This window comes from Echiichthys vipera (genome assembly GCF_963691815.1).
Source record: "Echiichthys vipera genome assembly, chromosome: 13".
Lineage (NCBI taxonomy): Eukaryota > Metazoa > Chordata > Actinopteri > Perciformes > Trachinidae > Echiichthys > Echiichthys vipera.
The window spans coordinates 23,269,786-23,286,840 of NC_139838.1; the positions used below are offsets into that span (position 1 = coordinate 23,269,786).

General features: G+C 40.0%; 2 protein-coding genes across 2 annotated transcripts; one reads left to right on the forward strand and one right to left on the reverse strand.

Annotated features, from left to right (window-relative positions):
- Positions 1-2,573: 2,573 nt before the first annotated feature.
- On the reverse strand, positions 2,574-7,667 carry meaf6 (MYST/Esa1-associated factor 6). The gene is made up of 7 exons (XM_083926297.1): positions 7,570-7,667; positions 6,128-6,243; positions 5,827-5,914; positions 5,684-5,729; positions 5,398-5,590; positions 3,734-3,767; positions 2,574-2,989 (listed from the first exon to the last, which is right to left on the reverse strand). Exons 1-7 carry the CDS (start codon positions 7,657-7,659, stop codon positions 2,975-2,977), a joined length of 582 nt encoding a protein of 193 aa, XP_083782423.1. The 5' UTR covers positions 7,660-7,667; the 3' UTR covers positions 2,574-2,974.
- A 1,061-nt stretch (positions 7,668-8,728) lies between these two features.
- On the forward strand, positions 8,729-13,479 carry stpg1 (sperm-tail PG-rich repeat containing 1; the record flags this gene model as incomplete). Its single annotated transcript, XM_083925209.1, has 8 exons — positions 8,729-8,759; positions 8,861-8,949; positions 9,032-9,133; positions 10,013-10,192; positions 10,280-10,388; positions 10,500-10,668; positions 10,767-10,957; positions 13,406-13,479. 8 exons carry the CDS (start codon positions 8,729-8,731, stop codon positions 13,477-13,479), a joined length of 945 nt encoding a protein of 314 aa, XP_083781335.1.
- Positions 13,480-17,055: the final 3,576 nt, after the last annotated feature.

Here is a 17,055-nt window from a genome sequence, read left to right on the forward strand (position 1 = left end):
ACATGGTCGAATGAAGGCAATAAAAACAACAAACATGACAAATATCAGTGAGTAAAATATGAATGGAAGCAAAACAGAAAAAAGGATAAAGAGTGAAGCTTTAAGGAAACATTTGAAAGAGTTCACCGACTCTGTGACTCATCTCTGGGTCTCTCCACCTGAGGATCTGAGGCTGCAAACCGGCTCGTACTGGATTCACATATCTCCTCAGTGGCTTCTTACTTCTTACCACTCAAACTGCATTTGAAACATCCATCTCCCTTTTGTTCTTTTGCTATCTGAACTGCAGAGATAGCCCCTACTTATCTCTCACGAGGACCACTGGGTGCATGTGGATGACCCTGGCGCTCGATGAAAGGAGAAGGAATCCCCAAAGTTTTAACAGTTCATCCTCTCGGCCACATCTGCACAACACTTTACAGCAACGTATACAATTGTTTGTTGAGATATTTTCACACTGGACCAAAGTGGTGGACCGGCCAACAATCCAGAACCACGCCACTGGCGTATCCAAGCTCTTGTTTCATGTTAAACTAGTCTCAAACTGTTCCTTTAAGGCTGTTTTTAGTGTTCTCTCCGTGCCATTCGGATCATCGGATAAGAAAAAAACACCTATTTTTTAAAGAGTAACTCAAAACTTGGAAGTCGGATCTTGCAGTGACAAACACATTAGTCACAACTGGCCTGAAACATCACCGCATGGGGGGATGGAGAGGAACCAGAGCCGCAGACAAACGCACATGATGGAGAGACTGTCTGGGGAAGAGTCCATCCCTGGAATGCACTCATGGGCTTCAGGCTCACATTTCACCTGGTTACGAATGACACAATGATTGTTTTTATCTGCTCCAGCAGCCAGTTAGCACTCGGGGTGTTTTTTTTCAGCCTTATTACAACATCTATTGGATGTATTGCAGTTTAATTTTGCACAGACATTCGTGTCCCCCGGATGAATGAATCCTGAAACCTGTGGTGATCTCACGCTGTACTCAAGTCTATTGAATATATCAACTATTGGATGGAGTGCAATGAAATTTAGTCCATGGACCCGAGGATTAAATATGAAACAAGAGCCAGATAGGGGTTAGCGTAGCTTTGTGTGTGAAAGAGTAGAGGGGAAAGGTAACCAGGCTTTGTCCAAAGGTACAAGCACCACCTCTAAACTCACCTTTGGGTCATTTATACACAAACATAAATGTAAAAATGAGAAGTTTTAGTTTTATGGGGGAGTTATAAGCTTGACTATCATTATGGCAGAGAACTGTTTCCTGTCTTAATACTGACCTAAGCTAACCGGCTTCCTGTGTTACCACCAGACAGGTATTCTGTTAGGAACTGCATGAACATCTTTCACCAGCGTACCTACAAATGTACATATTGTACCTCCCCAACAGCAATAATTAAATGTAGCTTATTTTATGTTTAATGTTTCTACACTTGCATTTGTCACCTGACGACTGAGGCTAGCAGATTTTTATCAGCAGTAGCTGGCTAGCATAAGCTAATGCTCAGGCTAAAACTCAGTGACAATGTTGAAAACCCTGTCTCCAAGTTGACTTTTTAATATTTCCATTTCACTTTTTTAAAAGAAAGTCTTAAATACGCACATGCTTGCTACATACACATGGTATTATGCTAAAAAAACGGAGGCTAAAGCTAATAGGTACCAGGAAAAACATCTTTCACCAGCTTACCTACAAATGTACATATTTACCTCCCCAACAGCAGTAGCAATTAAATGTAGTTAATTTTGTGTTTAATGTTTCTAGACTCGCATTTGTCTTTCTTTTTCTTTTATAAATAACATTGTATAGCATATTTTTGTGTAATAAAGTCCTAATATCATCATGTTGTCAATACTGACTGATATTTGTTGTGATTTGTCTACTAATGTCACAGGTTTTTGTTTCCCACATACATTTAATATAAAATCTCACTGTTTAGGATTTTTACAAACAATCTTGACTTAGTGTAAATGCCCGACCTTAATAAAGGAACATGAAAATGTAAAGTCTCACGTCGTCTTTGTCTGTGTTGTGGCGCTGCCTAGTGAAAAAAGAGGATACAGCACTCTCACTACATGTAACTTAAAAACCTGTTAAAAACTACAACTTTAATAACTATTTGTTAACCAAATGGTACAAAAGGAACAACTTTCCAAAGTTTAAAACTGACAAAAGCCAGGAAACAGTGTGTAAATAGCCTGATGTTGTCGTCAGCTGGCGCTCTCGGACGCCTGTTTATTTTAGTAACTATTTTCATAAAACAAACGGATAACCGTCAGAAAAGAATGTGCTGGCTGTTCTCTGCATTAGTTAGCTAAACACTGATCATATTTGGACTAAAACAAGCCCGTTATAAGTCCTTTTTGTGAATTATATGCGTGGGAACATCCAACAAACGGTCAATTTCAAAGTTTCAGAGGCGTGCATCTGTCAGCGACTGACACGAGAAACAACAAAGATTAATGGAGATTATTGGACTCATCAGCCGCCTCGCAACATCCGACAGTCCATGAACTGCTGTGATGAGTGATGCAAAGCACTGCCTTTTAAAAAACAACCCAAACATACTCACGTTACTGGTATTTTTATTTATTTTTTTGCAAAAACAACCATGTAATAAAAGAATCTGGGGTTATACGAGTATGTGACGCTTAAAAACCAAAAAACTCTCACATGGGACATTATCTGCGTAATAAATACATTTTTTTTAACACTATACAAAATGGTGCGTTACTGGAGGTGGGGCTCATCGGGCCTCAAGTAACATGCAACAGCATATTTCTGCTTACTTGGTAGGTCAAAATTTAACCTTCACCAAAGGGAGGGGGGCATGTTTTAAGCAATACACAACAGTACAGGCGGAAATATGACAACAGAGAGGAAAAAAAAGGCATACAAAGTTCATCAGGTTCACAATTGTTGTGTTTCTCTACTCCTTGTGTGTGTGTGTCCGGGTGTTTCAGGCGTCTTTAAGTCGAATAGTCCTGCAGGACGACAGAAGATGAAGAGTGAGGACAATTATTGAGGTAAAGACAGGAATCACAGTACGAGCTGCAGCTGTAAGTACATTAGTTGATCACCAGAAAATTAATCAGCAACAATTTCATCTCATCTCATCTTCAGCCTCTTATCTGGGGTCGGGTCGCGGGGGCAGCAGCTTTAGCAGGGGACCCCAAACTTCCCTTTCCCGGGCCACATTAACCAGCTCTAACTGGGGGATCCTGAGGCGTTCCCAGGCCAGTGTGGAGATATAATCTCTCCACCTGGTCCTGGGTCTTCCCCGAGGCCTCCTCCCAGCTGGACGTGCCTGGAACACCTCCCTTGGGAGGCGCCCAGGGTTCATCCTTACTAGATGCCCGAACCACCTCAACTGGCTGCTTTCAACGCAAAGGAGCAGCGGCTCTACTCCGAGTTCCTCACGGATGCTGAACTTCTCACCCTCTCTCTAAGGGAGACTCCAGCCGTTCTAAGTCAGTTTTATGCAAAAATGCTAAATATTGGTGTGTGGATTTAATGCTTTTCTTTGCAATACATGATAGTAATCAGATTTTTTGGAGGTTTTGGACTGTTGGTCGGACAAAAAAAGACATTTGAAGTCATTTTTATTATTGTCTGACAATTTAATATACGAAACAATTAATCGAGAAAGGAATCGTCAGGTTAGTTGCTAATAAAAATGTTTTCAGCCCAATGTAACGGTATTATTAGACAAAACAAAAAGAACTTACAGCTCTCGGTTTCTTGTTGACCTTCATGTCAAATCTGCAACAAAAACAAAGAAAAGCTGCATGAGATTTAACAGATCATGAACCTGGTTTTGATGGGAATGATGGTGAAGAGCGTTACCACTACTGTATCATGAAGAAGCCTTAAAAACAAGCCCATAACAAGAACGCTAAATGACCCTGTGTGTGTGTGTGTGTTCTTGTTTGTGCACAAATCTGTAGCCAGCCCAGCATCTGACAAGACATTAAAACAAGCAATGCTTTATTTAAAACAAGTCGGGAAGACACAGTAGAAATGAATCCGGGGTCAGAAAGATGAAAATATCCCAGTAACAAGCAAGAAAATCTAATGGAGATCAGAGTGCTGGATATGCATCAGATGATGAAGTGTTGGACATGCAGTATGACTGAATATAAAGCAGGCTTAAACGCAAAGTCTAGGTCAACAGAAGCAGACAGAGAGCAGGGAAAACAGTGAAAAGGGTGAGGATGGGGGTTTAAGGCAGGCAGGAAGTGAAGACGACAGGAGCAGGAAGTAAAATTCAGACTTACTCAAAGTCATAATCAAACATGGCAGAAGGACTGGGAGGGAGGGGGCAGCATTAGGGGAAGGAAGAAAGCAGCAACTGTTAGTTCACCAACCTGAGTCTAAAGCCCTACGTCTACATAATACTGCAGTCCGGACTTTACAGAGTGAGAGAAGCACTCCGTCACAGTGTGTTAGGTGGGGCACCTGCTGTGTTAATATATAGTTAGAACAGTTTGGGAAAACAGGCAAGCGTTAAATAGGTGGTTAACGCACACAACCACACTACACACTGCAAGTGTAAACAACAGTTCTACTAAACAAACCAGCTTGTCAACAGTCTGTTCACCAAATCCAGCTACGTGGACTCGAACAAAACCCACCAAACAAGCAGTGGCTTTACATGCTCTTCAATCCAAGGTTGTCACGATACCAGAGTTTTACACGTTGACACGGTACTGTTATAAAACAACAACGATACTTAACTGAAAAAGTCTGACACACAAAAACTGTTTATTAATCACCGCAGTGCTGGTACAAAAAGGTCCCTTCTGGATGGCAGGAGGGTACTTTACAACAGTTTAAGTTTCTCCTAGATGCACCTGAATACACCATGAAGTCCAAACAGGCTTTATCATTCGTTGTGTTTAATGTTTTTGTTGACTTGAGTTAAACTGTGTTGCTTGTATTGTTGTTGTCTTTTTAATAGCTTCGGTACTTTCGATACTATCAAATGTAAAATTAGACAAGAATGTATTTATTTTTTGGGAAGTTTTCAAGCCTTTTTTATAAAGGACAGACTGGAAATGGGGACAGAGAGAGATAGAGAGAGAGAGAGATGCAGCAAAGGGCCCCAGGTCGGAGTCGAACCTGCACCCGCAACCACTTTTTGGTTGAATTGCTCACAACTAATGTTTATACTAAAGCCATTTGCTCTAAACTAATAGGAAACACTGCCTTAAAGTAACAGGGTTATTTTCATGGTTGCGTAGCATTCGGACTGCCGTCAAGTGTCTGAATTTGAATCAGAAAGAAGCAACTTGTATCACAAAGACATTTAAAAGACAAACATACGGTACCAAAAAGAAGCAGAGACTAAACGGCGTGCTAAAACACTGCGTCTTGTATCTTCATTGTGTACCTGTGTCTGTTTTTGTTCTTCCTCTTCTTGTGGCTCCCGTGATGGCTGCCTGAGGACGAAGAGGACGCAGCTTTCTGAGGCTTTAGGTCTTGCAGCGTCGAGTCCACGTCTTCTGTGTCCTCCTGGCTGGGCTCGTTCTCTTGGTTCTGGAGGTCTGGAGAGGCGTCGCTTTCCGTGCCGCTGCCTGCCTCACCTGACCCAAACAACAGCACAGACTTATTGTCAGAAAGTACTTAAAACGAGGAGGGAGAAACTCTTCCGATGATGTTCAGAACAAACAACTCACGTTTCTCATTCATGTGATCGGGTATCCCACCGAGAGCACATACTGCCTGCAAATCAAAACGGAGCGTGTAAGTTATTCTTTTCTTGGCGTGCAGCAAATAAGCAACAAATGTATCGTGTGAAAAAGTCGTGAGAGGGACTTACTGCAACTGACGTGACCGATGACTTGCTGAATAAACGCTCTGCTTCCTTGAATTTCCTATTCCTTCGATCAGTCTTACTATTGGAGTTCCTGTTAGAATAACAGAAATATGGTCAAATACGTAGCTTGTGACCAAGTGGCACCTGCTCATTACTTCCATGACAATTCGACGGTGTTGAACCATTTTCTTTTCAGTTTTCATCTTACATAGACAAAAGTCTGATTTTCAGTAAAGTTATAAAAAGCGGTTACTTGTACTTGTGTATTTTAAGTTTATAGGGGCTCTTGTGAGCTGACACTTACTTTTGGTTAGTGAGGTATCGGTCCCATCCTCTGATGATATTGCCATACATCTGCGTGTCTTCTAGGTAGCTGCCTTCAAATGCATATATTTGTCTTTCCAAGTTCACCAGCGTCTCCTAACATATTGAAAAAAAAATAGATGTTATTGTGAGAAGTTACAGTGTACAGATGATCAAACAATTGTGTTGGCATGCTGTTTGTACTCTCGATTTAAGATGCAGAGGGATGACTTAGCTGCAAGCACGATACGCCAGGTGAGAAGGAGAGACGACTACGTATAGTTTACTTCAGCTGGCATTTTGTTTCTAAATGACTTATGTTTTCCTTGAATTGTTGAATGCCTAAATGTGATTGCTAACCCATGTAATCATGGACGTAGCTAAAAAAATGTGAGAAATCTGAGGGGAAGAGCATAGGAGGGATAATAAAACAGTGGCAACAAAAGGGAGAGACCTAAATGAAATACACAATAAAGCAGGAGGAGTAAGAAACAGTGGAACCAACAGAAAGGTGCAAGTAATTATGATAAGATTACAAATGGGTCAGAAGAAACTTGAATAGTTCACTTATTGTCACAGGGAAACATCCAAATGGTCAAGAAAAGACAGTGGAGAACGTCCTAATTTCTTGCATTAAGTACGAAGAGGGAAGAAGTTCTGATTGCAGGGCTACAGAGGCTAGGGCGAGTGAGAGGAGAGCAGGATTGGTGGAGAGGATGCGTAACCAGACTTATTAGGGTGTGAAGTTACTGAAATTGGAAAATCTACATAGATGACAGGTCTTTTGTAATATAAATATTCCTGCAGATATTGTGTGTTTGTGTTTAATCTAATGACATTTTACTAGAAATATGAGTTCTTTATTACAGATATTTGCAGAATGTGTGTGTTAATGTGTCTACCATCATCTTTTGTGCCTCCAAATAACCTTTGAACTAGAAGTGCTAAATAAATCAACTAATCTGATTATAGAATAAATAAATAAAGTTAAAGAAATGGATAAAAGTGGGCGATTATAGCCACAAGGAGGCAGCAATGCAACTTAAAGGATGCCAACTGCCACAAAACAAAGAAGAAGAAAATATCGCGAGAACTTTGCCAACCGGGCGGCGGCTAAATTGTAGCTATGCTAGCTTGTTAGCATATTCGCTGTAGCTACAATGCCTTTGGGCGCAGAATGTTGATATTTTTAAATCAAATTCAGCCAAAGCTTGCAACTTGAATTTTTTAATTAGACACAGTCCGCAGGGTTAACGTTGGATATTTATTTCCACTACGGGACTGAACTGCCGACTGATAGCCAATGTTAGCTTAGCACTTAGCAGGGCCTCGGCTAGAAAACGATGATTTTAAAGTGACCGTTGGCTGTGATTCTACATGGTGAAATAAAAAAATCTAACTGCCGCTTTCATCTTCGGATAAATCGCTGTAAAATGCACTCACAGCGAGTTCTTGTTTCCTCTTCACCAGTTCGGCGAGCTCCCGGCGAGTGTCCGGGATCTGTGGTGGGGTGGCCTTTGCGTGCATCGCCATGATGGATCGAGACTAGAAACACAACAAGAGGCGGGGTGGTTTGATAATTCTAGCCTGAGGGACGGCCATGTTACCGAGAGAGGGCGCCAAAGGACTGTTTTTTTTTTTATTTACTTTTTTTTAATTTTATTTATTTATTTTTAAAAACATTTTATTTCAACTTGGCATTCATTACAAATAAGGGGAAAAAACCTACACATCATTTATTTGTATGTAGATATAAAAATATACAGACAAATAAATAAATAAAAAATATGTACATAAAAACAGTAGAAAGTAGAAAAGTTTTTTTTTAAAAGAAACAAAGAAATAATTGACAAAAAACATGCCAGGGGTCTTTAACTAATTTAAAATACATTAATTGAAAAACAATAAATGGGAGCAAAATGGACTGTTTTTACGTTGCCATAGCAACACTGTGGCTTCCGGTTGACTAGACTTTTTACCCAACTGAACCATGGGCGGCATGTAATTTGCCCTCCTATAGACCTTTTCAAAGTTATAAACATAAACATAAACGAAAAGGTTTAAGGATGTAAACGTAAACATTCTAAATATGCACTACTTTATTTCCCGTTGCAGTTCATGTAAATGATATAAACTGACAGGAAGTTAACAAAGGCCAAGGCTGTTGCCTAGCAATGGAATTCCGATCAGATCTAAATAAATATTTTGAAACGATATGAAATTTAAAACTACTTAATGAAAAAAAACCTAACCAAAATTATTTGAATTTTATAACAAATTAGGTAAATCAATATTCGAAATTTGCGTGATTTATTTGATGTATTGTACTAATGTCCTGTACTTTAGAAAAAAATAAATCTTTTTTTGATTTTGACAGTTAAAATGTATTTGACGAGTTAATGTACATTTGAAAAACATTTAATAAAAATAAATTAATAATTAAAATAGATTAATAATAATAAATAAAGCCTGATGGACCGCCTCGTTACCGAGAGAGGGCGCTAAAATGCTACGTCAGGACGTCAGGCAGAACCACGTTATGTATTTACGTCGCCATAGCAACACGATTGCCTCAGATTGACTTGACTTTTCTAACTGAACCATGGGCAACATGTACCGAGGACTTAATAAAAGTGAGTCTAAGAGAAAACTTTACTTTCTTTCAAGTTAATAAATACAATATAATAATTATTTTTGTATTTTAAAGCAGATGAGATTCCGGTTTCAACTTCAGTGCCAACACAACACCAAAGAGTGAGAACAAAACAGGAAAAGAAAGGGTTTTCTACTCAAGCCAGGAGGTTCCCCTCACAAGTCTGTCTGGTAGGGACCCTCCCAACAGTTCACACTTTAAAGTATCTGCTAAAAACAACACAATTCAACATGAACATGATGTTTGTTTCAGCATGGAAATCCAGGACCAGGCAGTTATGGCTTCATATCCACCGCTGAGGTCCAAAGTCCCTCCTTCTCAAAGAAAGGCACCACAGGCTTTGTTGCATCCAAGGTCAGGTCGCCCGAGTCATGTGCACTGATTTAAGGCTAGTTCATAGAAATAATGGGGTTAAATCAAAAAGAACAAGTCATTATAACTCTAAACTTCATATTTCCTTTAATCTTTATTTATTTATTGGGGTGTCACCATTCTCCAAATCGATGATTCAATTTTAAATTAAAAATATATTCTTTCCAGCACGGACAGCTATGCCATTGTTAGGATTTCGAGTACACTGTATAACCTTAAAGTATAACCTTAAAGTATAACCTTAAAGTATAACCTTAAAGTATAACCATAAAGTATAATCTTATAGTATGACCTTAAAGTATAACCTTAAAATATAACCTTAAAGTATAACCTTAAAGTATAATCATAAAGTATAATCTTATAGTATGACCTTAAAGTATAACCTTAAAGTATAACCTTAAAGTATAACCTTAAAGTATAACCTTAAAGTATAACCATAAAGTATAATCTTATAGTATTACCTTAAAGTATAATCTTGCTCAAACTCAAAAAAATGATGTCCAGATATTACATCTAAAATATTTGCCCTCACAAAATCTAAATTGAGTAACGTCTTATAACCTGTTTATTTTAGGTTGATGTAAACAATAATACTGCACTTCAATTCAATTCAATTTTATTTATAGTGCCAAATCATAACAAAAAAGTTATCTCAGGACACTTTACAGAGTAGGTAAAGACCACACTCTATGACTTATTTATGATTTACAGAGACCCAACAATTCACCCGTAGAGTACGGCGCTGGCAACGAAAACCTTCCACTTGACTCAACCTGAATTCTTTGCCTTGATCCAAATTATTTTCTTAGCATTTAAGTTATTGAACCAAACTATTATTTGGCGTATCATCCTCTATAACAGGCTGTCAGGGCGTCCAGTAACCAACAGAGAGACCTCCCAGGACCGAATGCATACAACCTGCCGAGCACCTTCATAAACAGGAATAACTTCAACACGGGGGTCTCCAGGGTGTTCAGGCTGCCCGTGGCTGTGCAGCTGGATGGTCCCAAGCACAAAACTCCAGCCCCGAATCAATATGATGTATGTGAATTATGCAAGTTGCTTTCAAAGACTCTTCGCTGTGCATCCTGAGGTTAATGTGTTTCTGTCTTTCCTCTGCACGGACAGCTCAGCTGTGGAAGTAGAAAGAGCTCGTCCTCTGTCGTTGGTACATCAGCTTTCCTGTCAAAAACTGGACGCAACTCTTTTTACCCAAACAAAAATGTGCCATCGCCATGTAATTACCTTTTATTTCTGTAACTCTTACATGCATCATCTCACGCTATGGTGTTTTATAGTGTATTTGATTTACCGTAGTTTTACTTTTTGCATTATACATTTGTTAAAGGCCACTATGAGGTGAGCAGCAACTTAATCCAGCACGGCTCCATGGCGGTCTCGTCCCCCTTCAAATCAAAAACTCAGAGAATCCCTCCTCCGGTTGACGGCCATGTACCAGGCCCGGGAGCCTACAGTCCCCATCAGACCCCTGCACCGGTGAAGAGGACCATTTTACCGTACGTAAACACACACCATAATCATCGCTTTGGTTGTGTGCCCCCTGTTCTTATCAGTAGTCTAAAAATAATGTGAATTCTCTTAACTGTGCTTCAAGGAGGGGACATTATTTGGCGATATCAGCCCCTCCTCTGATTGTTCCTAAGGACCCTCCCTTGCCGGGCCCTGGTCAGTATGACATAGGGGATTTTAACGGCCGGTCCAAGCATCCCATACCCACTGCTGCATTCGCATCCACAACTGAAAGGATACCCCAAAACTCACGGGGCAACATGAGGCCAGGTCCAGGTAAAAACTGTAAAAACATGCGTTTTACTGGATATTTTGGTCGTTTGGTGTGAACTGTATGTATTTTCTTATTCATGTCAGTCGTTTAGCTCCCTAAAAAGACAACAAACAAAAACAGGCTGCGGTATCTATCCAGAGAAAATGTTTCTTTCTAGACTAATTATACTTTTTGTACTGAGCCCAGCCCCCTGCAACTCCAACAGGGACAAGCGGTTAAAGATGAATGACTGATGCTGAGATGCCGACTCCTGCAGTGATGTGGTTATGGTGTGATATGCCATAATTTTCACTCGCTGCTGTAACATGCTGATTTGTACATGCTGATTTGTACATCTTTTAATACATACATTGGGGTTATATTAGGTTCGCATTACATTTGCATCCCTACTCACTCTGGGAGCTGTTTAAATTGAGTGAGGGAAATGTAGGAAACTGCTGACTTTACTTAAGTAAATGTAAATGAGGCAGGGAACGGAAAAGTAGGTGCACATGAAAAATGAATGAGAACATTTCAACAGAAAGTAACTCCTTTTTCCCATTTAGTCTAATTTTCCCAAGCCTTTCCTTTTATCTACATTAATAATCTTGTTCTTTACGAGTAAATTATCTATTATTCTTAGGTGTAACTAGTCTTCGTTGTGGCTTTTGAAGAAGGCAGAAGCGTTTTCATAGTAAGGTATAAAACCTAAGAAAGTCAGGGAAATAATGTCAGTGTTGTACTTTCTTTAATAGTTATGATGCTTTTGTAGTAATTTACATTCTAGGATGTTGACATTATAACGTGAGAAAGGTTAGTGAGGTTTGACCGGGGTAAAAGCTGCACAAAGTTACTTTGACCAGGGTTTTGTTATTGTACTTTCACCTGTGTTGTTTATTGGTTTCAGATTTCACGGATATCTATCAAATCTGACGCCTGCAGAAACAAATGAACTGCACTTTCTAGGCAAACTTGATTCTACACGTGTTAGCCCATCGTACATCTTGAATTCAGCTATTCACATAAAATGTTTTTCCATTTTAAAATATCTGTGGTTATACTAGAAAAGAAAACGTGCAGTACAGTAACACCGGAGTCAAGTAAAGGCCGGGGGGGAAACGTGTGAATAAACATGGTGGCTGTCATATTATTCACATGCCAACTTAGCATGATGTACATTTCCATCGGTTTAATTGAACAAATTCAAAAATATCATCACACTATTTTCAACTCCCTTTGAAGTTTGTATTAACGACATAATGCAGTAACTTTAACAGGGCGAACGGGAGAAGATCAAAAGGAGGCATTGTACTAAAATATGACCAATTATTTTTATCAAACAGAGGGAATTAGAAATAAAGGCCAGCCTCTAATACAATCCTGCTTCAAATAAAGGGCTGCTACCTTTTGGGGTTTGAGTATATAAAGGCCAACACGGTCACTATTTGAAGAAATACAGAACATCCGTATTTGAAGCGAATTAGTGATAAGATAAAATATTTCTTTATTAGTCCGACAAAGGGGAAATCTCCTTATTACAGCAGCAGCAAACACAGAAGAAGCATCAGTAAGAAACAGTAAATCATAACAAGCAATATAAACAAGGAAATATAGAGAAATATGAACAATATAAACACAGGAAAATATAAAACATAAGAAAATATGCAACACTATATACAATATTTTTAAATTTCCACCGTGGCACAGAGGAAATATTAGTATTGCACGAATATTCGCCTGAGCTAAATTCTTCACAGTGGGAAATGAACACAGTTGGTGAACACTATAATAATTAGACATCACTATAATAATTATAAATCATTGTAAGAAGAAGAATTACTTTTATTTATCTGCAAGGGAAATTAAATTTTTTCACTCTGTTATTATTATACAGGTTACACGCACACGGGCCCAAAATACACACACATGCATAAACAGGACCTATATACATGCAATTAATGGAGAGATGTCAGAGCGAGGGGGCTGCCAATGGCTCAGCGCCCCGAGTAGTTGGGGTATGGTGCCTTGCTCAACAGCACCTCGACATTCAGGGTTCACACAGGGACTCGAACTGGCGACCCTCTGGCCGTGTGACCTATGGACTGAGCTACTGCCGCCCCTCAATAATAACGAAGAAGTAGAGTAACACAAGCACAAGTATGTCACGCTGCATGTGTAAATACTCCCCCTGCACCACGCTGTAACAGAGACCACAGCTCCGTCTTGCTCTGTGAACATTCATCTTTGTCTCTTTGCTGCCTGAAGCCGCAGAGAAGAGTAGCTCCCCTGCCACTGGTTACTGTCCTGTTATATACAAAGCTTAACTTGGTTTAAATGTTTGTGCAAAATTAGAAATCATACACACTTCTGTCTTTGGTGGGAAGTGCTCAGGTTGTACATTTGTCTGACATTTAAATCAGGAGAAACACACGCATGTCGTCTACATCTGAGTTTTCTCTCCTTCTTTCCAGGTTTCTACAACCCACAGATTTTGCCAAAGCAGTCCTTCTTTTACAACGACTCCAGAGTCTGGCTTCCTGTGTGAAGCCTTCAAAGAAAACCTGCACTGCAGATATGTACATTTTTCCACACATGACCTGTGATTATCTGTATCAAAAGCTTCTATGCACGATACGTGTGTCTATGTTTGAATACGCATAGGTTCACGTACATTTTTATATGAGTATTTGAGAAAGAAATTAAATATTTGCAACAACTTAGTCCCTATTTTTAAATTTCAGTAGGTCATTGGGATGTTTTTGAGGATGAATCATATTCTGTATTTATCTTGGGAATGCCAAAACACTTGAAAAGCCGTCGGTTTTATCCTCACCTCGAGTTCCTGATGCTCTATGATATAGAAGTAAGTGTTGCTGCGTTCCCCGACAGCTGGCGGTCCAGTCAGTGGTACGCCACGGCTAACAGCTGAGAGCTTGAGATGACTCCGCTGTGCCAACTGCTAGAGGGCAGACAGAGGGGTGGAGTGTGACTGCATATGTGAGCAATGTGAGTGACTGGGCATTAGGCAGGGATGGTGGAAACATCACCCATCAGCCTTTATCAGTTGTTATGTTGTCGGAACTGTTTGAAACACTTTTATGATGTTGTTTTTAAAGTTTCACATTTTGGGAAAACTCCTTGTTGCTTCTCTGAAATTGGACGATCTCTATACGCTACAACCAATATTTTCCCAATGGAAATGTATGAAAAGACAATGTGAGAGGGGTCGCTCGTTAGTTTTGAAACTGCAGCTCCCCTCGGCTCTACAGATTATGAGTTTCAACCGATTAAGATGTCTCAACTTAATGGTTTCGATTAACCCTCACTTGCTCTCATGGTGTAGTTTTTGGCCGCAGCAGACGTGATTTAAGCAAAATAAAGAGCTTTGAAACCCACTCTACACTACCTGTTCAGTACCAAACATACAGACAGACACAGTTAGAGACCAGCTTGGGGAAACAGTGGAGCATTTAGCAGCTAAAAAGACAGATGTGCCCCTCAGGAGTTGATGGAGACTAAACCAGAGCTAAACGACAGAATAATGGACTTCAGATGGACACCAACGTGACGTCAGATGAATGATAATGTTGCTCCGTAACTGTTGGATGTGTAAATAACTGTCACTGCCCCCAGATGACCCAAAAAATCTGTTAAAGCGTCTTTAAACATGAAGCTACATAAAGACAGTGGTGTTAACCAGTGTATGTTTCCAGGGTCCTTATTGTAAAGGATTGGTAAGCAATCTTTTCATTTCAAATAGCAGACGAACACATGGAGATGTACGTTTCAAATGCAGTTTGAATGGTAAAAGTCTGTTCAGCCACTGTGGTGATATAAATGTCTAAAATGGAGAAAATTGTGCAGGTTTCAGGGAGTGTAACATCAGACTGTAAGCTGTACAGTAACGTTAGGTGGGTGAAGTGAAAAATACATTAAAGAAACATTAAAAAACTGAAAGCTGAAATATAAACCCTGTCCTTAATGTGTCGTATTAAGATGATATTGAGCCGGTGGACCCTGGAAACCGTTAGCTCAGCTCTGTCTAACCGTAATTAAAATCTTACCAGCCCCTCTGAAAGGTCACTAACTAGCACATTATTTTAAATTTATTTAATCTGTGCAAAACTGAAGTTTAAAAAGGACAAAAAAACAACAACTACCGTTTCTTTATCAGGCACAGTAAATTGTAATTTTACTCTTTTTTTCACGTATTAAACAAACAAGAAAGAGTTTTTGTTACCTGTACATTTTTCCAGTCTTTATGCTAAGCTAGGCTAACCACCTGCTAGCTGTAGCTTCCCATTTGCACATAGATCTATCTTCTCTTTCAACTCTCCGCCAGAAAGCTAATTAGCGTTTATCCCGATATGTTTTCACTCTGGTAAGTTGCTTCAAACATTGGCGTGGCACTTGGTGTTCATCAGCTGCAGCTGTTGACATGGAAATGAATATCTTGCTCTCTGTAAATTACAGAATTAAACAACAACATGGTGCCAAAGAGGTGTTTTATTTTTACCTCCAAGCTTTTTTCCGTCTACAAAGACAGAGGATGCGATCAGGTTTAAACCACAGAGTCATCTGCTCGCAAGGAAATGAGTTGGAGATTTTTCCCCCAGCTCTGCACTCGATAACCACACCAACTGCAGACATGCTTGACTCCCACACTGTAGCAGCTGTAGTTATATTCAGACTGTGACTTCAGCAGTGTGCTCTCCAAATGTGTGTGCTCGCCCTGTAAAACCAAACCATTGTGTACTTGGGTTTTTGTTTTTTTGTTTTTTTTAACGATAAGAGGAGAGTTTTATAACTCCTCTTTGCAGACAGAAATGTGCTCTCCCCCCCTGGTGAAACGTGCAGGGAGGATCCAGATGAATGTTTCAAGTGTAACTGCCGGCTTTTTAGGTCAGCGGTTGCCTTTGTGTGTAGGAGGGGCAATTAACTACATGCCTCTGTGGGTTTATGGGAGGCTCTCTGAACCTCCCCAGGTCTCAATCAGGTACAGGCGGGTATGGACATGCACTCCCTCAAAGGCAGTCTCACTGAGAAAGCCCTTTGTTGTAGAAAAACTTCCAAGGACACGTGGATTGAATCAGTTCCTTGTTGATATTCACTGTTAAAAACCCTTATTCATGCATCTACATGCTCTAACCACGTGTAGTAGGTTCGATTTACCTCTAACTGATACCAGTAATAGTCTGAGAGATCCAGTTTGTCTCGCTACAGTGATGCTGCAGGCGTCAGAGTCAGGAGCTAATCATGTCTGTTGCTTGGCAGTACATCCGTGGTTTGCAGGCAGAATTCGTTGCGCTGTAATTTTACGAGTCTTGTGTATAATGTTTAACGACACATGCCTATTTATGGAAACCTTGAGAATCTGAATGTGTAATTAAAACATTTGAGAAAACGATGAGGGTTTGAATGTTTTCCTCTCCTCTTTGTCCATCATATTTAGTTTTTTAGCTGAAATAACTCAACAACTAAAGTGAAATTCTGGTCTTTCGGCCCTTCAAACCTCTGCAGCAGCATGAGAAGAGTCCCTGCACATTAACTGAAGCACCAATGGGCTCCTTCCTTTTGGATTGACTTTAGTAATAAACTTAAATGGACTTTACTATGAGAGGAGCTGGTACTGGGGCCAGTTGGTAAGTCTTTAAAACACTCTTTTAATAAACTCTCGGTTCACTAACTATGTTGTTGGTGCTTCGGTTAATGTGTATGGATTCTTATAATGCTACTGCAGAGGTTTGGTGTTATTTTGAGCAGTATTAGTGGTTAAAAAAGACGTTTTAATGCCTTCACTGTGCTGCCCTGAGCTAATCAGTGTTTTAGCCGCATTGAGCTGTTCGGGACTCACCGAGTGTATTTGCCGAAGGAGACCCTGGGATGATTTTACGTTGGAATTTCACTTTAAGAGCCTGTGTTCACATAGCGTTGGTTTGTTGAGCGCCAGCGTCTTTTTTTAATTGGAGAGAGGAGAGAGCGTATGCAGCCACCTGGTGAAAAGGCACTGGACCCAGTGTATTATTTTGTGTGGCCTCTGTGAGCACATCTAGTTGAAAGGCTCTTGAGCTTTTACTCGTTGAAACCTTGTTAGCTGTGTAGCCACCTAGCTAACACTGGG

Excerpts from the sequence above, each read along its gene's own strand:
- meaf6 (XM_083926297.1), bottom strand. The coding sequence starts at position 7,659 with ATGGCGATGCACGCAAAGGCCACCCCACCACAGATCCCGGACACTCGC. Across the intron at positions 6,244-7,569 it reads AGAGGAAACAAGAACTCGCT|GAGACGCTGGTGAACTTGGA; the intron begins GTGAGTGCATTT and ends TCAATATGTTAG. Across the intron at positions 3,768-5,397 it reads AAGAACAAAAACAGACACAG|ATTTGACATGAAGGTCAACA; the intron begins GTACACAATGAA and ends TTTTTGTTGCAG.